Source organism: Panthera tigris, chromosome C2, assembly GCF_018350195.1.
Source record: "Panthera tigris isolate Pti1 chromosome C2, P.tigris_Pti1_mat1.1, whole genome shotgun sequence".
Lineage (NCBI taxonomy): Eukaryota > Metazoa > Chordata > Mammalia > Carnivora > Felidae > Panthera > Panthera tigris.
Genome location: NC_056668.1, coordinates 66,564,338 through 66,588,340, shown reverse-complemented (window position 1 = coordinate 66,588,340; position 24,003 = coordinate 66,564,338). Strand labels below are relative to the sequence as shown.

At 36.6% G+C, this 24,003-nt stretch overlaps 1 protein-coding gene across 5 annotated transcripts in view; it reads left to right on the top strand.

The window, feature by feature from the left end:
* The window catches only part of POLQ (DNA polymerase theta), a 157,749-nt gene that overhangs the window by 66,157 nt on the left and 67,589 nt on the right, over positions 1–24,003 (top strand). For 4 of the 5 annotated variants that reach the window (XR_006222195.1, XM_042999132.1, XM_007098338.3 and 1 more), the window contains exons 16-21: positions 3,417–6,526; positions 9,244–9,387; positions 10,457–10,653; positions 17,933–18,173; positions 19,377–19,570; positions 22,637–22,774. Coding sequence is in view for 4 of the 5 variants with exons in the window: in XM_042999132.1 (XP_042855066.1) it covers positions 3,417–6,526; positions 9,244–9,387; positions 10,457–10,653; positions 17,933–18,173; positions 19,377–19,570; positions 22,637–22,774 (4,024 nt within the window). In the remaining variant the exon portion in view is untranslated. The remainder of the gene's footprint in view (positions 1–3,416; positions 6,527–9,243; positions 9,388–10,456; positions 10,654–17,932; positions 18,174–19,376; positions 19,571–22,636; positions 22,775–24,003) is intronic. The other variant, XM_042999134.1, reaches the window with a different exon arrangement.

The window sequence follows — 24,003 nt, the reverse complement described above, 5'->3', positions numbered from 1 at the left end:
TCTATTTCAATGGTTATTCCTTCCTTGTCATTTACTATTTTATAAATTTTACTTTATCTCTATTTTTTCTTGATTAGGTTAGCTAGTGGTTTATCTATTTTTTAAATTGATTAAAAATCAGTTAGATCTAGACCTAGGTCTAGGTCTATGGCTTTTTTTTAAAGTAATGTACCTTATTAATCTCTTCTTTTAATTTTACATTTCCTTCTTCCTGCTTTCTTTTGTTTTCTTTTGTACTTTTTCTAATTTTGTTGTTGAACTAGGAATTTGTTGACTTTTATATTTTTATTGATAAATAAAATACTGTATTCTTAGTGTAGAACTATGAACTTAGTACTGTGAGTTTTCCTGTGGTTTTTATTTTAAATATAACCCACAGATTATGATATGTAGAGATTTTGTTTTTATTTGTTAGAAATGTAATTTGCATGGTTTCCTTCTTTTGCCCAGGTGGAAGTGCTTTTTGTTTTTTTATTTTTTAAAATAATTTCTAGTCTTATTGCACATCAATCTAACATGTTATTTATAACACATATACTTCATGGAACTCACTGATGTTTTCTTGGTGCTCTAATATATGATCAATACAAACTAGATGTGTTCTGTATTACAAAGGTAAAGTGTTTGAGATATATTCATAAAAAGTCGCCCTCATTGCTTATGTTCATTAGGTCTTCTTTATTCTTATTTATTACCCTCCTCAACATTTGATCTGTGTTTTAATGAGAATGGTTTATTAAAGTCTACTAATTGTTAGTACACTTCTTTCTGTGTCTCCTTGTATCTCTTATATTTGCTTCATAAAAATGGTTGCTTATTATTTGGTGTGTGAATACTCATAGTAAATATGACTGGTAATGTTATATTTACTATGATTGTTGTTTTTAGCATTAAATTTTACTCTTTTTGTTATATTTAATGCAAAATAGCCCTCACTGCTTTCTTCTTGCTCCATTTTTCTAGGATATTTTTTGTCCATCCCTTTAGTTTTAGTCTTTTAGAATCACTTGGTTTTAGGTATGATTTTTATGTACCACACTGAGTTGTAATTGTGTTTTACTTTCTGAACCAAATTGAAGTCTTTCTTTTAATAGATGATTTAATCCCATCACATTTATTGATATAACTAAAATGTTCCATTTCAATTCTTAAATTATTTTATAATTATGTGTATTGTGTATTTACTATGTTTCTTTGTCTACCTTTAAGGGTACTCTTTGGAGTTTTACTTTTAAATTTAGACAGGTGTGTATTTTGTTCTAGCACGTACCTGTGTACTTTTTATTATCTGGCTTGTAAACATTTTTTTTAAGATTTTATTTTTCAGTAGTCTCTACACCCAACGTGGGGCTCAAACTCACAATTCTGAGATCAAGAGTCATGTGCTCTTCCAACTGAGCCAGCCAGGCATCCCTGGTTTGTCAAGATTTTAATGGTATCCTGTAGCACCTACCTATTGCCTGAACAATAGTCATTGACATTGAGCTTACTTTAGTTTTCTTTTTCCCTCTCCTTTTCCCTCCGTTTAAAAAGTGCATTAGTTCTGTTTGTCTCAATGTATAACATTTATACATTAATTTTCCACCCTTGTCCCTACCCTTGTAGGATGTAGAGATGAAAACTAATATAATCTACGTTTTTATTTATTCATATTCTTACCATCAGTCTTAGTGCTGAAGTACTCTTAGTCCTCTCTTGGTTGGATTACACTTACCTGCTAATAGATTTCTTGAGGGCTAATATCGTATAGAATTCCCTAAGTTCTTGTATGTGTAAAACTGCTTTTCTATAACCTTAATAATTAAAGCACATCTTGACTAGATATAGACTTTTGGTCTACCTTTTCTTTTATTAAGTTTTAGGAAAATGATTTCTTTGCTGTGCATGCTGTTTTTGAGAATTCTGATGGTAATATAATTCTTTTTTTTTCCTTCTAAATATGTAGACCTTGAGATTTTTATATCTTTGAAGTTGGATAGTTTTAATAGGCTAATTAATTAAATATTGCTGTGAAACAAATTACTTTAAGAGCTTAGTGACTTAGGGGCACCTGGCTGGCTTAGGAGATCATGTCACTCTTGATCTTGGGGTTGTGAGTTCAAGCCCCACATTGGGTGTAGAGAGTCCTTAAATAAAGACACTTGAAAAATATGTTTTAAAAGAAGAACTCTGTGGCTTAAAAGCAACAGAAATAATTATTAACGCAAAGTTTCTATGAGTCATAAACTTGGGAGCATCTTTGTTGGTGGTCTGGTTTGAGGTTGTAGTAAAGCTGTTGGCTGGGACTATAATTATCTGAAGGGTTGAGTTGCATCTGCTTTTAAGATGACACACACATACTGCCCAGCTGGTGCTCAATTCTCCATGTGACCTTCTCCATAGAGCTGTTGTTGTCCTTATGCCATGATGATTGGCTTTCTCTAGACTAAGTGATATAAAAGAGCAAAATGGAAGCTGCAACATCTTTTAGGAGCTAGCCTTGGTATTTTAGTTGTTTTGGGTGAGTGGCTAACTTGGTCCCTCTTACACCAGTCTTGTTGGAAACAGAAGTCTCTTGACCATTATTTCTTTCATAGTTTTTATGATTCATGCTGTATTTTTTCTTTTCATGGTACTCAATTATGTATATGTTTGGCATTTTAGGGTGTAGAATCTATTATTTTACGCTAAAGAACATTGATATTTTATCAGTGAGCTTGGCTGAACTCTAACTCTAAACTTTGTCTTCCTATAGTGGACAGTAACTCAGATCTCTGTTCAGTTTAGACTTTTAACTGGCTGCTTAGAGTCATCCCATACTTGCATAGATTAGAGGTCAGCTAGATATTTGAACAGATTTATATGGAGAATTTTGGGTTTTCCTTCTCTGGATCTCATTTCTGGACTTTCTCCATTCATTTTATACCTCCTGTAATTATTCTGAGCTCTTTTTCAAATTCTGTCAATTAATAAACTCCAGGCTTTTATCCAAGTTTTTAGTTACCCTCTTTCAGTTTCTCCTTTCTTTTGGTCACTCTCCATTTCCTTCAACTATTTTGTCTAGAGTTAATATTACATAGGAGGATTTGTTTCAATGAAAGTTTTATGACACTATTTTAAAAAAGTTTCTGCTACATCTGTTTTAGTGAGGCCTTCCCTAATTTTGCTATCTGAAAATTGCAGAACCAGCCATCCCCTCCTGGTGCTTCGTTTTTGTTCACAACTCTTATCATCAGTTGATATGGAATGCATTCTAACATTTGTTTTCTGGTTTCTCCAACTAAAATGTAAGCTCTTAGAAAGCAGATGTATTTCTCTCTTGTTCAGTGCTATTTCTTCACTTCCTAGAACAGATCAGTTTAGTGGTTAATAAATATTTCTGTATGCATGAATGAATCAATGCATTAATTTATTTCTTTTTCTATATCGTTGTTTAGTGCCCGAAAGGCCGTGGATGAGGAAGAGGAAGCAGTTGAAGAACGTCGGAATATGCGAAATATTTGGGTGACTGGCAGAAAAGGTTTAACTGAAAGGGAAGCAGCAGCCCTTATAGTAGAAGAAGCCAAAAGGATTCTGCAGCAGGATTTAGCTGAAATGGGAGTGCAATGGAATCCACATTCCCTTTTAAATTCTAATACACACTCATTGACCAGCAGTGAGCCAGAAGTAAAGGAACAGAAACTTACACCGCAAACTAAGAGATCTTGTAAAAGATTAATATCAAAGAAAAAAAGTAGCTCAGTGTTTAATGATTCTTTTGCTAAGCATTCACCAACTACAGTGCAAGATTTAGTTAAATGTGGAGAGAATAGAAATTCCTTTTATTACAAGTTACGGAATGGGAATCAAGAATCCCAAGTACATTCCATTTCCAGAGCAAGAAAACGGGCTTCTTTGAACAGAAGTAAAGAAAAGCTAGTAACCTCTCTGAATGAGGGGAAAAAAAGCACTAAGAATGTTGTTCAAACTCTCTTATTTGAGAAAACAAAAAAAGAATCTTTGAGTTTCAGTTCAGAAAAGATGAGTACTGCCTCTCGATCTTGGAAACGTGGTAAGCATCTAACACAATCCAGAGATAGTAGCCCTGTGAAAGACACTGGGATGTATAGAATTGATTTACAGGAACAAGCTATGTCTAATCCTGTTTATTGTGAAGACTCAATTACCTTAGATGAGAAGAATATGGAATTTAGAAGTCCAGAGCCGTTTGCTAAAAATGTATCTTACTGTGCTGAGGGAAAATATAACAAAGCATCATTCTCATCACAAACAGAACAAAGTTCAAAGAACAAAACAAAAACTAACAATATTCTTGTGGAACATTTTATCACAGAATCCCAGAGTAAAAAAGTGACTTGTCATCCCACTAGTACAGTTAGTGAAAACGGAAGAGCACTAGCTTTAGTTGAGTCAGAAAAAATAAACAAAGTACTGATGATACAAAGTGATTCAAAAACCCAGAATGTTTATGTAAAACACCATGACACCCATTCAATTAACCAGTGTGCAGAAAAACAGCCTGATAAACAAACAAACACTTATACCAAACAGAAAAAAATATTAGAGAGACAAATGCCCTGTGAGACAGGCAGTAGTTATATGAATAAAGACTCAAATGGTATTATCAAGTGTGGAATTATGAAGTTTAATGGTGAGGAAAATAAATCAAATAATTTTCAGGTATCAGGAGATAATATAAACAGCACTGAGATACTCAGTAGAATACATCCCCCAACTGGAGCATTTGGTAAATCAGGAGGCCAGCATGAGGATTTTCTAAATCCCTCTAAAATACAAGAAAAAACGGAAGCTTATGCAGCAAACAAAACTAAAAATAATTGCGTTTCTGACTTAGGTTTAGTTCTTTGTGAATTTGAAGATAGTTTGTACCTGGATACTCAGTCAGAGAAAATTATACAACAGATGGCAACTGAAAATGCCAAACAAGAAGGAGCAAAGGATGCCAACCTGGCAACAGAGACAATGCCGAAGAGTTTAGACAAACAGAGCTCGGTGATCTCTTTTCAGAATGAGATTCATATTACTTTTCCTGGTGAACGACATTCTCCAGGAGTGACAAATATAGATCATTTGGAGGATAAGACTGTAGATACTGTGAAACAAAGCACCGATTCACATGGAGTTGATGTCCTGACTCCAGAAAGCTCAATTTTTCATTCTCCAATACTCTTGAGGGAAAATGGCCCTTGTTTTAAAAGGAATGAACTTTCTGTCACTGACTCTCAATTAAATAGTTTTCTTCAAGGTTATCAAACACAAGAAGCTTTGAAACCAGTTATACTACCGCCTCCCACTGGTGTAGAAGTAGAATGTCTGCCAGCTCCTGAAACAAGTTTGAATTTGAGTGATAGCTTACTATTTGACAGTTTCAGTGAAGATTACCTAGTGAAAGAACAACCACCTGATACACAAGCAAAAGAACCGCTTTCTTCTGAACTAATGTCAAACTGTTTCAGTCATTCTCTGTGTCTACAACCAGAGGGCCAACTTAGAAAATCAAATATGAATGAGAATCAAGATAATCAGCAACAGTTGACTTGTTTCAGTGAGGAGTCTCTTATATTTTCAGAGTTGGATTCTGCTCAGATGGTTGAAGCTTTGGACAATGTAGATATATTTCCTGTCCAAGAAAAACATAATACCTCAGTGTCTCTTACAGCATTAGAACTAAGTGATCCAGGAACTGTCAATAATGATTATTCACAAAGAGAAATAATTGGAAGAGATAAAGATGAAAAGTCTAAAAAATCCAAATTAACTGAGATAGGGCAAAATAAATCGCTCATATGGTCAGGGGCATCGTTTGATTTAAGTCCAGGACTGCAAAGAATTTTAGATGAAGTGTCCAGTCCTCTAGAAAATGAAAAGCAAAAATTAGCCACTACAAACTTGTCTAGTTTAAAAGGGGAAAATATGGAGTTAAATGGCAAACAAGTGATTTCAAATTTGGAGCCAAATCAAGTTCCGGGAATTTCATTTTTCCCTAATGTTGAAATAAAGAGCAAGATTGGAGCACTGGAGAACGGTGCCCATCATGGTAAAACCTCATCCCTCTTGCCTTGGAAAGAGAGCTGTATAGTTGATGATAACGGACTCATTCCTCCTACACCCATCCCAGCATCTGCTTCTAAGCTAGTGGTTCCAAGTATTCTTGGAACATCTTCTGTAAAACTCCAGAAAATGCATAGTGTTTTACAGCTTGGTAAAAGTTACTCATTTGGCTCATCTTCAGATATTAAAAACCAAGATTTAAGTTCAGAGAGTAGAGATGGTTTAAAAAAGGATAGACCTATTAGAGACACAAGTTTTTCACTGCAGTTGTCACAGGATGGATCGCAGTTAACTGCAGCCTCATGCAGCCCAGAAAGCTTGGCCATAATTGATGTAGCAAGTGACCAAATTCTCTTTCAAACATTCATTAAGGAGTGGCAGTGCAAAAAGAGATTTTCCATCTCACTGGCTTGTGAAAAGATCAGTAATTTGAGGTCTTCTAAAAATGCTGCTATTGGTGGTAGGTTTAAGCAAGGTAAGAATTTTTTCTTTAATTTTTCATATTTTCATGTTTATATGTAAAATAGCGAATTGGGATGAATGTACTAAATTTATTCCAATTTAATTAAAATTTCTTCTATATGGGTTTACCTGTAGAACAGCTTATTGTTCAGTGCAACTAGATTAATAATAGTTGCCATCTGGTATAAGTGATGGGCGACTCCAGGGTGTCAGAACTGAGCACTGAGAAAAAAGGTCAAGCTGGGATACTGAAATAATGCAGACCTCTAAGGCACTACTTATTACTGTGGCCCTGATCCGCTGTTATAGCTCTGTTTCTAATCAGGCCTGTGTCTGCCTCTTTTCTTCAAAAGCCAGAAATCCCTAAACAGCCTTGCCACAGTAGCTCCCCACACTAGGTGGTCCAAAAGGAGTTCTATAGCAGTCTTGTCTCTCAGGACATGGACATAGTACCCAAGCTTATTGCTGCTGCAGCCATCCCAGTTGTTGTGGCTGGTACATGGGCCAGCACTGGGATAGTTTTTGGCAGCTTGATCATTGGGTGTATCAGGAACCTGGCTCTCAAACAGCAGCATTTCTTCAGTTCTATTCTGGGTTTTGCCATGTGTCAGGCCATGATGCTAATTGTTGCCTTTCTTATTCTTTTCACTTTACGAGGCTTCATGGAGGTCATCTACCTGTCTCTGCTGCTTCAACTCCAGCCCATATCTGGTGCTGTAGTGTGCTAAGCTTTACCATTAAACGCAATGTTTCTTTTAAAAAATCATATAAATACGTATATTTAATACATAATATAATATTTTATATAATATATAAATGTTAGAATATAATTTTGTAAAAACAAATATATTTTGAATATGGATCACCATTTTTGGTATCTCATTTTTTATTAATCATCAGTGCTTATGAATTATTTTCTATTAATTAATTAAAATAATTAATTTGTATTATAGAATCTACTTAGATAATCACAAAAGTACGTAGAAAATTGGCACTATATTTTTAACAATGTATGTTAACTATATTTTTCAATACTTACCTCAAGTAGACTTATAACCTTTACTGATATTCATGAATTCTATACCAAAATGTTGATCCCAAATCCTCACAGAGCCCTTCCACATTTTAAGAGAATTGAACCAAATAATGCCATGCATGTATATTCCTGTCTTACTTCATGACAGTAAGGATTCTGTATCTTGGGGAATAGCTGTAGTCAGCTTGACGACCTGCTGTGGAAATCAAAGATTTGATCAGATTTCTTAAATCTCTGTATTTATGAATGAATTTGTTCATAAAAGTTTGAGTATTTGTCTGATCTTCAATTCATGGAACACATGTTTTTCTTTTTAATTTTTTTATTTGAGTATAATTGACAGTCAATGTTATATTAGTTTTAGGTGTACAACATAATGATATGAGAAGTTTATACATTATACCATGTTCACCATGAGTATAGCTACCATCTGTCCCCATACATTGCTATTACAATATCATTGACTATATATATTCTTTATGCTGTGCCTTTTATTCCCATGACTTATTCATTACATAACTAGAAGCCTGTATCTCCCATTCTCTTTAGCCATTTTGCCCAACCCCCCACCTCCCCTTCCTTCTAGTAACCATCAGTTTGTTCTCTGTATTTATAGGTCTGATTCTGCTTGTTTGTTTATTCATTTATGTGTTTTTGTTTTAGATTCTATTTATGAAATCATATGGTATTTGCCTTTCTCAGTCTGACTTATTTCACTTAGTGTAATACCCTGTAGGTCCATCCATGTTTCAAACGGCAAGTTCTCATCCCTTTTTATGGCACCATAATATTTCATTGTATATGTATACCACATCTTCCTATTCATTTGTCTGTAGATGAACACTTAGGCCATGGAGCAAATGTGTTAATGACAAGTTTTATATATGTTTTGTGTTGACTAGTACTTTCCATTTTTCATTCAACAAATATAAAATTGAGCACATTCTTTGAGCGGGTAGAGGGGTAAAATTGTTCACTTAAATTTAACAACTGTGTGCCAGTTATTAGACTGGTTCTTGACCTGTATTTGTAAAGTTGGAGATCCATTATTTCAGAAAAAATGTTGACTCTGGATACAAAATTATACCTGATTCTTCACCAAGAAGTAAGATACTTGATTTTTTTGGAGTTTCTTAGTGTTAAGAATTTCTGAGTTCAGGAGTGCCTATGTTGGCTCAGTCAGTTGAGTGTCTGACTTCGGCTCAGGTCATGATCTCACACCTCATGGGTTTGAGCCCTGTGTTGGGCTCTGTGCTGACGTCTCAGAGCCTGGAGCCCGCTGCAGATTCTGTGTCTCTGTCTCTCTCTCTCAAAAATAAACATTAAAAAAAGAAAAAAAGAATTGCTGAGTTCACTACAAAATTTTTATAGTATACCAGTGGTCTTTGTTTCAGTTATAGCAATTCAAAATGTAGCTTTAAAAAATTTAGTTAATACCCACTTTAGTTATTATTATGGATATATTTTAAGATATCTTTGATAAATTTTTCAAAGTGACAGTTATCTTAATTGATGGGAAGCCTAGAAAGATCTTACATATACCTTAAAAAGACCATCCAAATAATGCATATTATGGGGATCTGGAAATTTTGCCAATCAAATAGTTTTTTTTTTTTATCATTATCATTGTTTTAACATTCAGTTTAATGGCTTTATTTTGAGATTTTTAACTATTTCACTTTTGATTTATTTAGTCAGCCTACCTCAGGAAACCCCTATTAGAGATGATGGAGTTCCTGTTAAAGGTTGTGATGACATCTTGGTGGTTGGTTTGGCAGTGTGCTGGGGTGGAAGAGATGCCTATTATTTTTCACTGCAGAAGGAACAAAAGCATCCTGGTAAGTAATCACTATTTGATTAAGTCACCATATAATTTTTAAGATAATCTCTATTAGGATAGTGGCTTTTTTGTTGAGAATAATTTCCTGATGTTTTCCTAGAATTTATTTTTAGGATTAAAAAAATGGGGAGGGGGGGAAGTGGCACATGTGTACATTATTTCATATATTCATTAGAATGAATGTCTTAAGTACTATTCTTACTCCCCTCTACCTATCACATAGGCTACTAATACTATCTTTTCTTCTTGGAGGTAGTGGAGTGGAGCCTTAGGGACTCCCTGGATATCTTAGGGGATTGCTCTGAAGATTGGATCATACCAGTTTCTTTTCAGACTTTTTTCCTGTCATTGACTGTGTCTGGAACTTATCTAGTGACACTGATGAGCTGAACATATACAATAGTTGAATCATACAGCCTTTGTAGAAGCCTTTGGAATAGAGAGGACATGATCTAGAAATACCTTGTGATCTGATTACAGTTGCTGCATTACATACCTGACATAATTGGTTTTAGACAGGAGCAAAATTAATAAGTAAGCATTTTAAAGAATGCCATATAATGTATGTGTTCCTGAGTAAGCTTGAAATTTTTTTCAGTTGTTTTGAGGGAAAATGTGTTATGTTGAGTACTTTTTTTTTTTTTAAGATGTAACACTATACGTTCATACTAAGCCTTTTTAAAGGAGTTCATTTAAAATTCATTTCAAAACACCCTTTTCTGTCTTTAACTCCTTATTCTGGGAAATGTAAATTTATTTTTAGAAATATTCATATTTAGAATTGTCTCCCACCTAATTAAATAGAACAATATAAATTACATAGCATAAGCCTTAATTTTTAGAATATGAAGCTTCGTGCTTGCTTCGGCAGCATACACACTAGAATATGAAGCACTTCATCTATATGATCAACATAACCTGAATAAGGTCATGCTGAGTTATTGGTTACATGGAAGTAAACCCTTAGATTTCTGAGTCTTTTTTCAGTCTTTTTATTAAAGATTGCTGCTTCAAATGAATGCATGTAATTTTTGCCTTAAGCCTTTTTGTTTGTTTGTTTTTTAAAGAAATTAGTTCCAGTTTGGTCCCACCTTCTCTGGATCCAAGCCTGACTGTGAAAGACAGAATGTGGTATCTTCTGTCTTGCTTTCAAGACGAATCCGATAAAGAACGTTCTATTATCATCTATGACTTCATCCAGAGCTATAAAATTCTTCTTCTGTCTTGTGGTATCTCCTTGGAACAAAGTTATGAAGATCCTAAGGTTTCATGTCTTATTTAATTTTTACTATACTTAAAAAAACTTTTTTAATGTGTAGTGTTAATTCTTAAATGACTTGGTATTTATTTAACTCCAACAATGAAGCTTACATTTTTCAGAGTAGTCATTCCTTTATCCAGTAATCTCATCCACCCAGAACAGAATGTTAGGCACCAAAATACCTCTATGTAGATAAAAACAGTGATTCCACAAATTCTAAGCACTAAAATTCATATCTTTCCTCAGAGATTTAAAAAAATTTTATTTTGGTTATGTTTTAAGTTTTCTGTCTCATAGTAAATTAGAAATGAAGTGAGAACTGTCAGATTTAAATATATGGTAGCAGGTTGTTTCAGATGTCCATGAGTATAGAGGCAGAAAATAGGAAAAATGTGTAGATAATAAGCCATCTGAAAGGACAACATTTAGGGCCATTTAGCATAGGGACAAATCACCTTATTAGCCCCTGTGAACTTTGCTTATAATAATAGCAAAGCATGATATGCTTTTCATAATGATGACTCTGAGTTATCAAGGAAAGGGTAACTTACATTATTGTAACATAAACAGTATAATGCATTTTCATAAGACATTTATTTACAGTATCATAGCTTTCAAAGGAATATCATTTTCCCCCTATTGATACTGAATACATGAGGTATGTAGAATATTAATTTTGAATTGATATATGATACTACTTGGTTGTTATTAGCAATATAATCAATAATAGGATAAATCAATAGGATAAATTTCTTAGTTTCTTTAGCTTTTTTAGGGAAAGATTTTCAAAGGCAATATCAAATAAACTGAAGATACTGGCCTTTTCTGCAGTTCAGGCTGGGCTTGGTTTACATGTGATAAATTCCATGTAGTTTTTAAACTGACATTTACTGGATATAAAAAGTTGTCACTTAATTTTGATGTTCCAGAGTCCAAAAGGAGAATATGGGTAATATGAGCTTCTCATTAAAACTACTGTAGCATCTCAGATTTATTGTAGTACTTTTTACATAAACTGTTTGAAAGATTGCACAATCAGTTTTGTCAGTCACAACACTTTTGATGTAAGAAGATAATTAATTTTAAAAAGCTCACTTTTATAAGAAACATTTGCCAACTTTTACATCAAACTACCGTATTTGATATTCTCTAAAAGGTTTCTGTTCACCAGTTTCTAATGTGGATGGCAGGATATGAAATGTCTCCCAGCTTTGCAGGCTTACCAGGTTCCAAAAGTAAGAGCTGTGTCAGCAATATATGGCTTCACCCTTTCAGGTATCTGACATAATCAAACTAAAAGACAATATCATTTCTTGCTTGGAGCGGCTTTTAAGATGTTAATATTGGATTTCCCTCCTTACAAAGCCCATTTATTCATTTACTTAGCCATAACTACTATTTTTCCTTCAATGCTTTAACCTTTATGTTACAATTCCTAAGGGCCTGATGGGGCAGGATGTGCCTTCACCCCTTTTGGAATAGTTACAGTTTCTTGCTTAGGAATCATTCATTTCCAGCCCTTATACCCGTAGTCCTGGTCCTGTGACCCCTATTATCAGCTAAGAGGAAAAAAGTTGAGGTGATGTGGGAAAGAAAGTATGTTAGCACCTTCCCCCCGCCCCCCACCTTAGTTCCTCAGATCCAAACAGACAAATATATCCAGTGGGGACTCCTTTAGCCCCACTCATGTTCATGTTGAGTGTGAGCATATACTCACATACCATGAAGGCATAAAAGCCATCTCTTCCTGCCTTTCTCTTCCCCCATTTACGACAACCAATGTTTTAATTGCCTATTTCAGTTCTCTATCAAGCTAGTACTGAGGAGGATATCTCTTTGCCCATTGTTGAACATTATGGGCTGTAAAGTGTGTTCTTTAGTCTGAAGAAATAACAGTCAGCCATTCAAACTGGTGCAATTTCTTCTTCTGTTCTTTTAATAGTACCCAGAGCATTTGCCCCTACAATCAGGTAAGCAAAGCACAGTCCAGAGTCAATGTCTGTTCCTATTGGACCCATTTGTAGCCCTCCAAGGCTACTAGCATTAATTTCACCTGCCAGCTATATTCATGACCTTCCTAACAGGGAATCTGCTAAATAACCATCTGCAGTCTTGGTCCCTCTTGTTGGCAGATAGAATAGTTTGTTTTGGCACTCTGTGCCTCAGAGGGTGCAAGAGGAATATGTCTAGATTCAGCCCATCTCTGCATTGCTGCAGTGAACCAGGCCCACTCATTTCACAGATCCAGGTGTCCATCTTCCAGGGTCATACAGGGACATTGGCTTGATGATTCTAGTCACCTTCCTAGCCTAGAAGGGAATTCTTCTGAAAGGCATTAATGTGTCCTATTTTGATGCACCCCTTCAAATTTCTATAAGGACTGTGTCCCAGAAGAGGACCTTCCTGACTGACATTTTGGCAAAGTTATTGGGCATTATTTATGAGCCAGTGAAAACCCAAACAGAGCTTTTCCCTAGCTCTGTTTATTTCTTTCATCACTGCTAGGAAAACAACATGAAATTCAGCACACCAGGATGATCTTTTCTATCTTCTTTAATTAGAATGATGGCATTCCAAAGCAGGATATTGTCCATTCACTTCGGAACTGCCATCCACAAACCTAGCAGCTCTTTATCAGTCAGTCAAGGACTGTTTCTAGAGCACTGTCCAAGTGACAATGGAATCCAGCAGCTCCTCCTCACACAATTCCAGAGTCAAGCCTAGGAGAAAAGAGGCTCCCTGCTCTTGAGTATCTCTTCTTTTCATTCCCCAGGCAGCAGGATCCTGTATAAACTGTTTCCATTTTATTATGGAACTCTACCAGGCACTGCCTTCTCCATTAGAGCAGTTCTCAGATATCACCCAACACTTTGTGGGTATTTCAGGTTTCAGGATCGTATTATATCCTTTAGTAATAGAAATAGCATCAATTAATAATGTCAGATAAGAAGGCAATAAATACCCTCAAATGGAAATTCTCTTGTTTAAAGTCCCAGTAGTCATTGTCATGAGATGCTCACAAGCTCTGCCATTAGCCCCAGTCTCCACATAGGGCGATTGCACAGTTTGTCTTTACCAGCACTTGAGCTTTATTCCACACTGTGCGGGATTAGGCAATCTTGCTGGTTCGCACTGAGCATGTCTATTTAACATTGCTTGAAGAGTGAATTTAGATGCCTTCTGTTTTACAATACTAATTATGGGACATGTTCCCCTGTTTGACATAATGTCCATTCCCAAAATGCAATCAGGTAAGGATCCAACCACCTCATCTAAAGCCATTTCAAACATACCAGTTCTCCTACAGACTTTTTCCTTAATTCCATCAACCCTTACATTTCTAATCATAATCTCCATTAGGACTTCATCAAAAGGCTTTGGTTTTACAAAACTAGGTAGGGAAAGTGTTCCCCAACCAGGCATAACAACTCATTACCATAAAATATTCAGGTAAAGGAGATACAACTTCTTCACATAATTAAACATTCCAATTTACATAAGCCTATCAACGATTACATTTTTACATTTCTCTTAATCTAATTGTAGCCCAAATCAGGGCTTTACCAATGGGTTTTGGTACCAGAGTTCCTGGATCTTCCATCAAAGAGTTCTGGAAACTTCTCTTTTCCACCTCCTGACAGTTTTACCTACGCTTGTCCTAAAGGCTTTGAGTCCCGAGGGACGGGTTGAACCAAGGTACCCTGGCCCTTTTATTGACTTGATTAATCTGCCTAACCACTGGTCAGGTTTCTCATTGTACCTTTTGCCTTCAAGCTTTTAAAATTTCTCCAAATTATGGTGAATAGAGCAGTCTTGTTTGAGGCCCTTTAATGTTGGGGGACTAACAGAGAGGGGGTTGCTTTGACCCACCCAACCTTTGGTGGTGCTTTATTAAAACCTTTTATTTAATCCATCATTACCCATTTTATTCATCACATTTCTTAATAACCATCTAAAGATTTCCAGCCTTCTGGGGTGAGTCCTGTAACTCTCCCCTTTCTGTTTCCTCTTTCTCTTGCTCCTGTCAATATTTGCTTTATTCCCCTTATTTGTTAATAACCTTTTAAAATTTTCCACCCTGTTGGGAAGTCTCTTGACTCTGGCCCTGCCTCTTCTCATTCTCTTGTTAATAAATCTCAAGTTTTTATTATCATCTCTAAGGCCTATGAGAGGAAGTGAGGTGGTAATTTTGACAAGGCTTCCCAAACTGTCCCTCAGTTTTGCAACAGTACAGTTATATGGTTAAAGGTCCCCCTTAAACCAAAGCATTTACTGTGACTGGATAATCTACTGATTTCAGTGGGTAAATATCCCAGTTATCATAAAGCAGTCCCATATGGCTTGCATATGAAGAATATCAGCTCCTTTATCTGGGGTGTTCCACTTGGCATTTATAAGAGAAAAGGGACAGTCTCCATCTCAGGGTAAACAGACCTTACAGTGGCTTTTATCCGGTGTACCAGGCCAGCTGTTTCCTTGGCAACAACCTCGCATGTGTCTGGATCACATACACTCAACTATTATTATACTATAGTGAGCTGTGGGGTCTTGCATCAACCCTCTGCCTTTTGTTCTGCAGCATCCAAGACCAGACCCTCCTCCTAAATTACTCTCCTAATCCATTTTAGTAAAGGTTCCTCAAGAGGCTGATGATAGTAGGTAGGGTGCCTGGGTGGCCCAGTTAGTTAAGTGTCTGACTTCAATTTAGGCCATGATCTCATGGTTTGTGAGTTCAAACCCTGCAAAGGGCTCTGCACTGACAGTGCTGAACCTGCTTGGATTCTCTCTCTCTCTCTCTCTCTCTCTCTCTCTCCCCCCCCCCCCTTTCTCTCCCTCTCTCTTCCTCTCTCTCTCTGCCCCTCCCCCACTCACTCTGTCTCTCAAAATAAATAAATAAACTTAAAAAAAAAAAAAGACTGATTATACTGATCCGCAAAGGGAAACAGCTTCTTCACACTGTATCCCCTAGTTTTGGTAGTTTGTAGGTATTGCCCTCCTACATTGATTACCTTAACGATGACCAGAGGTCTTAGGGCTACTTTGTGTTGCCCCTGTACAGATGACTTTGAGGCTACTGGCTAGAGCTCAGACTGACCCAAATCTGAACTTGGTTTATCATCAGGGCGAGACCCAGCACTTTACTTTTATTTAGCTATTACAGATAACAGTAACCAGGAGATTGTATGTTTAGTGTGATTATTATTTTTTATTTCCTTATATATCTAATGAGCCAACTCCTTGGGGGTTAGGTCTACCATTTCTAAATTGCATTGGTAGCTTTTACCTTTAGTAACTATAGTGTAACTGCAGTTTCACATCATGGGTCACTAGGTAGCATCCAGCGATCAAAGGATCATAATCTCCACCCTTTTATCCTTTCTCTTCATAAACCATATGTTTCTGTGAGCCAGGCCCTTCTAGCAAGTTCTGCTTCTCTGACACCAAAAAAAAAACAAAAAAAACAAAAAAGTGTTCTGAGACCAATTCTTTTTTTTAATTTTTTTTTAATGTTTACTGATTTTTCAGAGAGTGAGAGAGCAAGCAGGAGAGGAGCAGAGAGAGGGAGACACAGAATCCAAAGCAGGCTCTAGGCTCTGAGCTGTCAGAAGAGCCCAATGCAGGGCTTGAACTCACAAACTGAAAGATCATGACCTGAGCCGAAGTCAGAGGCTTAACAGACTGAGTCACCCAAGCGCCCCTACTGAGACCAGTTCTGATGTGTTTGTAGGGTTTTCCCCCACACCATCAAGCAATGCTGGAAACACCAGCTGGGTATTCTACAACTCAATTCTGACAGTATCTACCTGGAAATAGCATCAAATTCCACAGTTTAAGGGTCAGTGCCACAGACTGCCCACTATTTTGAGGCCAGTTGCAAGCCCAAATTAACACATATGCTCCTGACCAACTGACTACAGACTGGAGATTCCAAGGACCCCCCTTTCCGAGGACATCTGGCAAGGACTTCAGGTGCCAGTTGTAAATCCAGGTTGTTACCTGTAGTCTGACCAACTGGCTGTAAATGAGAGGTTCCTGTGAACTCCACCCTCTTCAGATTCAATAAATTAAGTACAGTGACTCACAAAACTCAGGGAAACATTTAGTAACATTTATCAGTTTATTATAAAAGGATATGATAAATGATACAGATGAACATCCGGACGGAAGAGAGATGCAGAGTAAGGTATGTGGGAAGGGAAAGGAAGCTTCCATCCTCTGTCCGAGCACACCACACTCGCCAACACCTCCATGTTCCACAACTTCCAAGCTCTCCAAATCCTGTCATTTGGGGATTTTATGGAGCCTTCATTACATAGGCACGATTGATTAAATCATTAGCCATTGGCCTTCCAGGCGCCTCCCAGCTGGTCAGGGGTGAGACTGAAAGTACTCACCCTCCAATCACAGAGTTGTTTCCTCTGGCAGCCAGCTCCCATCCTTAGGTAACCTAGGGGCATTCCGAAAGTCACCTCATTAACATAACAAGAGACACCTTCATCTCATAGTTAAGGAAATGTCAAAGGTTTTAGAAGTTCTGTCCTAGAAATGAGACAGAGACCGATTTTAAATTTCTTATTATAATTCACAGTATCACACTCCCCTATCAAACTACATTCTTAAGCTACAGAAGAAGTAAATGAGTCAGGTAGTAATTGTCAGAATTATGAATAGGGCTTATATTTCCTAATTCTAATTTAGTTTTGATCTGCTAGATCACATAGCATTAGAAAATACAAGTCTAGTCTCATAGGAGAGCTAAAAATAGCAGTCATGATTTGTTGGATGGTCCTAGTGACAGGCCCTCATCCTGAGGGGAAAGCCCCCAGAGGCTTTCTAAAACTTTGAGTATGAAGTTTTAATGGTAAAACATTTATGTCTCACTTCTTATGATGTTGAAAGAATTTTTAAAAACCTAAAACTGTATAGGCCTATCTTTACTAGAGTAGCTTAGCCAAAATCAACCCTTAGTGGAGAAGAGCCTGTCTACATTTTCAGAAACAAAGTTTTAATTATCTGAAGGGTGCTAAGATTTCAAGCCTATTTCAGAACTATATCAGCAGGAGCTGTATCATCAATGTAGTGATGAAAAGTTGTAAGTTTTCCTTCTTTGAAATTTGCTCGAATTAGTACCAAAAATGAGTCCTGGGACAATTTATAATTATCCTTTCCTCCTCTTCTAGAAAGGCCACTGAATTGGTATTACATGAAAATGAGTGAGATTAGAAATGAGCATTTTCCCCTTTTGATTTAAGTGCGCACAAATGTCTTTGAACCCTCTCAGGTGGCATGCTGGTTACTAGATCCAGATTCTAAGGAGCCAACTCTTCACAGCATAGTTTCCAGTTTTCTTCCTCATGAGCTTCCACTCCTCGAAGGGATAGAGACTGGCCAAGGAGTTCGGAGTCTGGGGCTGAATGTCAACACTGAACATTCTGGGAGATACAGAGCCTCGATGGAGTCGATTCTCATCTTCAACGCTATGAATCAACTCAATTCTTTGTTGAAGAAGGAAAACCTTCAAGGTTAAAACGATGTTGCTGGCATTTTTGTGCTATTACAGACTGGTGTTGGTTTTATATTTAGACACTTTATCACAGGTCTTTATCACTCTTTATCACACTTTTTTTAAACTTTATTTATTTGAGAGAGAGACAGCAAGGAGGAAGGGCAGAGAGAGAGAGGGGAAGAGAGAGAATCCCAAGCAGGCTCTGTGCTGTCAGCACAGCTGCCACCATGGGGGGCTCCCTCTCACAAATCCTTGAAATCACGACCTAGTTGTTTTCAAGAGCCAGAGGCTTAAAGGACTAAGCCACCCAGGCATCCCTCTTTATCACTTTTAATGCAAATTCTATGTCTGGATTGTCCAGCACAGGGGTCAACAAACTTTCCTTAAAAGGTGAGACATTAAATATTTTTACTTTTCAGGATGTTAATAAGTATTGCATAAGATACAAGGTATTGTGGTCAAATAATTTCAGACTTTCACTTAATACAAAATTAAATAGTCTTTGCTTCAGGGCTTCTCAGAGCCTTTACTAAATTAACAGGCATCATGAATATCCAAAAGCAGTATATAAATGCTGGAACTCCCAATACAGTGTCTCTCAACTGTACTCTTTTCATAGAGTATCTTTGACACTAATATTCCAGAAAGCATACTGGAAAAAAATGATGTAGAATGACTACTCTGTTGAGAAGCATCAGTAGATAGAAAAATACTCTGATTCTTACTTTAGAAAACTTTTTCTTTACTCTTTGGTAAGAGCATTGGCTTCTTTGGTAAGAAGCATCCATTTTTAGTTCTTTGTGCAAATGTGCATATCGTGGAACCAGGAACATTGGAAATAATTTCAGGAGATTAACTCTTTCTAGTCAGTTTAGCAAATAAGTTTGGCTCTCTTGCTCTTGCCAAGGGTAGAAACAAAAACATTATCTTGGGAGAAATGCAGTTTATTGTAATATAGACTATTCACAAGATTGCCAGTTTTTCTGCCCTCTGTGTAGACAAAGATAGTGGTCTAGTGCTGAAGTAGAAAAGTGGGAAGTACTTTTATGCCTTTCATTGTTGGCCTGAGAGTGCTGCTTTGGAGACTGGATCTTGAAGAATTGCTTGGGTAGCACCTCTGAATTTGCCTAGAAAAATTCCATGTGTTTTTAGGTGATGATGCTAATCCAATCGTTTAGCTGGTGAATTAATGTCTTAGTTTTCTTGTTTTTTCTTCCAGATGTTTTCTGTAAAGTGGAAATGCCCTCTCAGTACTGCTTGGCCTTGTTAGAACTAAATGGGATTGGATTTAGTACTGCAGAGTGTGAAAGTCAGAAACACATAATGCAAGCCAAGCTGGATGCCATTGAGACTCAGGCCTATCAACTAGCCGGGCACAGTTTTTCCTTCACCAGTTCAGATGATATTGCTGAGGTTGTATCATGGGAATGCAGAATTTTAGAGTTAAAAATGATGTGTGTGTTTGTGTATGTGTGTGTATTTCCTAAATGTGTTTGCCTAAATGACAAAGATCAATTTTAAAAATTTTAGTCCAGCACAGAACTTTGGAAATAGAGTATTCTAGTGTCTAATTTATAAATTATGTCTGTATTTATGAGTTTGGAAGGTAGTAAAGAAACCTAGAATGTATGCTCCATGAGATTTACCTAGAACAGAGGAGGCTCAGTAAATATTTATTAAACAAAAGATCTATAGTGATGTTACATAACAGTGTAGTTGTTTCTCCATGAAGTTAGACATTTCATGAAGTCTCACTCCTTCCTTCCCCCCAATTTTTTTTTGGAGAACAAAATTAGATATTTTTCTCAGTTGTTAACGAAAAAGGGTATTTTGTGACTATTTGCTTTTTTTAAACCTACATAAGATTTTTATAAACTTACATACGTTTTGACAGAGTTTATCCTTTTTTTTTATTTTCAAAGTTTGACATTCTATTCTTTTGTCTCCTCACACTCCGCAAAGGGTGGTTGGGGTGTTGTAGAGGGGTTACAAGTACAGGGTGGGTGCTTATACTCGATAGCATTGAGGTTCAGGTGTCTTACAGATGCAATTCAGTAATACAGCATATTGTAAAGATCACAGGCTTTCAAGCCAGTCTTCTTGAATTTGAATCCTGTCTCCTCCACTTAGTAATTAACTCTGAACCTTGGGCCAATACATTAACTCTTTATATCTCAATTTCTACATCAGTAAAATGGGTTATGATAGAAATACCTCACAGATTTGTTGTGAGGAGTAAATGATGAAAGTAAAACACTTAGAATAGTGCTCATCTCATAGTAAATATTCAATAAATGTTATATATACTCATATAAATGCCCCCCTTTTAAGCCACAGGGTTATGTTTTTAAAATAAGAGGAATTTTGTTTCTCCTAACCACAGGGTACATTTGTATTGAATTAGTGGTGCCTTTTTTTGTTTATTTTTTTAATTTTTTTCTTTTGAGTTTTTTTTTAATGTTTATTTATTTTTGAGAGAGAGAGACAGAGACAAAGCATGAGCAGGGGAAGGGCAGAGAGAGAGGGAGACACAGAATCTGGCTGTCAGCACAGAGCCTGATACAGGGCTCAAACTCATGAGCTATGAGATCATGACATGAGCCAAAGTTGGCTGCCCAATGGACTGAGCCACCCAGGCACCCCTCTTTTGAGTTCTTTAGCTTAGAACTCCCAAACTGACTGCACATAAAATTACATAGAAGACTTATCAAAAACCTAGGATCTCTGGATTTCAGCATAAGTAGGCTTGGGGCAAAGACAGGAATCTGTGCCCTTGTGATTCAGATGGGTACTAAGGCCATAGGCCTAGACTAAACTCTAGGCCAGAATAAAAGACCTTTGATGTTAATGGCTTGTTCTTAGGTCTTCATGTTAAAATGGAAATTATATTTAAGGTAATCTGACAGTTTCACACATTGACTGTTTAATCCTTAGTGATCTGAAGTTGAATCTTTGACCTGGGAAGGATATTACTAATCATCTAGAGCTGCACTGTCCAATACAGGAGCCACTAGCCACTTGTGGCTATTTATATTTAATTTGATTAAAATTAAATAAAATATATTAATTCAGTTCCTTACTTGTGCTAGACACGTTTCAAATGTTCTATAGCCACATGTGGCAAGTGACTATCGTAATGGGGAATGCAAATATAGAACATTTTCATTATTGCAAAAAAGTTCTTTTGGATGGCACTGACGTAGAGTGGGGATCAGCAAACTACGTCTTGTGGGCTAGATCTGGTCTGCCACCTGTTTTTGTAAATAAAATTTTATTGGAGCACAGCCACACCTGTTGTTCATTTACTTATTGTCTTTGGCTGCTTTTGGTCTATAATGGCACAATTGGCTGAAAATATCTATTATCTGGCCCATTTTTGGAAATGGTTGTTGATTCCTAGTCTAGAGGGAAGCATGGGTTAGAGGAAAGAAAAAGGACTTTGGAGTCAGAAGACTATGGGTTCTAATTCTTAATTTTTCTGCTTTTTGGCCATGTAATGTTAAGCAAGTTTCTCCAACTGTGTAAACTTTTCAAATGTGTCACAGAATTGTTACATATATTACATGTGATGATACGTGTTAAAGCATCTAGCATAATGGCCGACACAAAGTAAGTCCTCAATAAATATTAGTGCCTCTTGCTCTCATCTAGTTCAACTACCTCATTTCACAGATATATTCATTGAGACGTGGAGAGGTAATTTATGAAGTTTCCGCACTCAATTCTGAGGGTTTCACCAAAAACAGAAATGCAAGATAAAGAACCTTTAAAAACGTAACTTGAGATCTTTGAATTGTTTTAATTATGGTAGGTCTTTCCTCCTGGAATTGTTGATTTATTGTTACTTTAAATTAAAAAAAAAAATCCCTGCTCTGTATAGGCCTAGTTTCTTCAGTGGGTGCTTATGAGCCACTCTAGCTATCATTATTGCTACGTTGGGTTAGCCACCTTCTCCTGACTTTTGTGCCCAAGGATTCTGAGTCTAGCCTTATGGTGGTGGAAGTAGATGACTTTTTGGATCCCTTTCTACCTTAGTGTTCTCTGATTTTTGTGATCATATGATAGCCACAGAGCCTCCCATATTGACCCTCTATGAGGCCTAAATGGTTGAGTAGCCACGTTGGTTACCACATCAAGGGGTATTTAGGAGAGTTCACAGTTGTCAGAGCAATTGCTAGTCTCAATGTCAATAGCTTATTTATCACTTGTTCAGCACAGAGTATACATTCCCGTGTTCTTGACTGTTTAAAAGCCTGGCATTGGTATTAATCTGATAGTGCCTAAATTAGGGTATAGACATACTTGACGTACAGATTTTTATTGCCATTATTTATTAAATGTGATAATTTAAGATGTTATAAGAAAATCTCTGAAGCCATAGTGAATTATATAGATTTTCTTAAATAACTTTAAAAAATGTTTGTGAATGTCAATGCTTGGGATTTAATTCTTGACTAAAGAAGCATTAATTTCTTGCAGGTTTTATTTTTGGAATTAAAATTGCCACCAAATGGAGAGAGAAAAAATCAAGGCAGCAAGAAGACTTTGGGTTCTACTAGAAGAGTGAATGACAATGGACGCAAGCTAAGGCTGGGAAAACAGCTCAGCACCAGTAAGGTGCTCTATGGGGCAGTCACAGGGCAGAAATTGAATTACTTTTAGCATTTTAGTGTCTTGAAAGAATGCTGATGAAAGCAAGATCCAGCATAGCCCAATACTTGAACTTATCCAGATAAAAACAAATTGATTTGGGGTTCAACTGCCTGCAAAAACTGGAGACATTCCATCATGGAAAATCTGGACCATAATCTGATTTAGCAGTTGTGTCCTTCCTATCATTAAGACAGTATAATGGTTTATAAACTTAGATCTGTAGACATTATTTAGTCATTGACATCCACTACTCTTGGACTTCTAGTGTAACATAATTTATATAGTTATAGGTATATGAACAAAGGTGCGGAAGAATTAAAAAAGAAAAAAAGTCCAGCCATTACAAATAAAATAGTTTAGGGGCAATTTTAAGGCAAAATAGTAAGTTTTCCATGAACTTCTTTTAAGAATCTAGTCTACTAAGTTCTTTTTTTTTTTTTTAAGTTTACTTGTTTTGAGAGAGAGAGTGAATGTGAGAGGGGCAGAGAGGGGGAAGAGAATTGATCCAAAGCAGTCTCCACGCTGTCAGAGCAGAACCCACTGCAGGGTTGGAACTCATGAACCGTGAGATCATGACGTGAGCCAAAACCAAGAGTCGGATAACCAACTGAGCCACCCAGAGACCCCTCTACTCTGCTAATTTCAAAGTAAAAGTACAAATCACAATCCATGGAAACTTTATGCTTAAGAGAGAAGAGAAAAGGCTTAATTTTACAGTTTTGCTGAACAAATTTTCAATGGAATAATAAGGGGTAGGAAATACAGCCACAACAGCCAAGGAAAAAGAAATCCCCAGTTGCCATTCTGTAGAATTTTGACCCTAATATCATTAACTATGACTAACCTGCCCTAGGGAAGTTTCCACTGTTTCATTCTGTAACAAAACTTTTTGTTTTATCTCACTGGCCCTCTAACCTTCCAAGTTCCTATTTCTTAGCAGTTTACCAAAATTCTGTAGCATGGAAAATTCACAGTTTTGAAGATAAACGTCTTCTAACTTTCTTGACATGGAAACCATGAAAGTATTAGGGCAAAAGGAAAAAAAAAAAACAAAACATAAGAAACTTCCAATCACATGAAGAATAGAGAAGGAAAATACAGAGAAAGGATTCTTGGGGTGGGGCGAGGGAAGGCAGTTCTAATACCTTGCTAAGTTGACATCTCATTGATTTTATTTTTAAGGTAGATCTAAA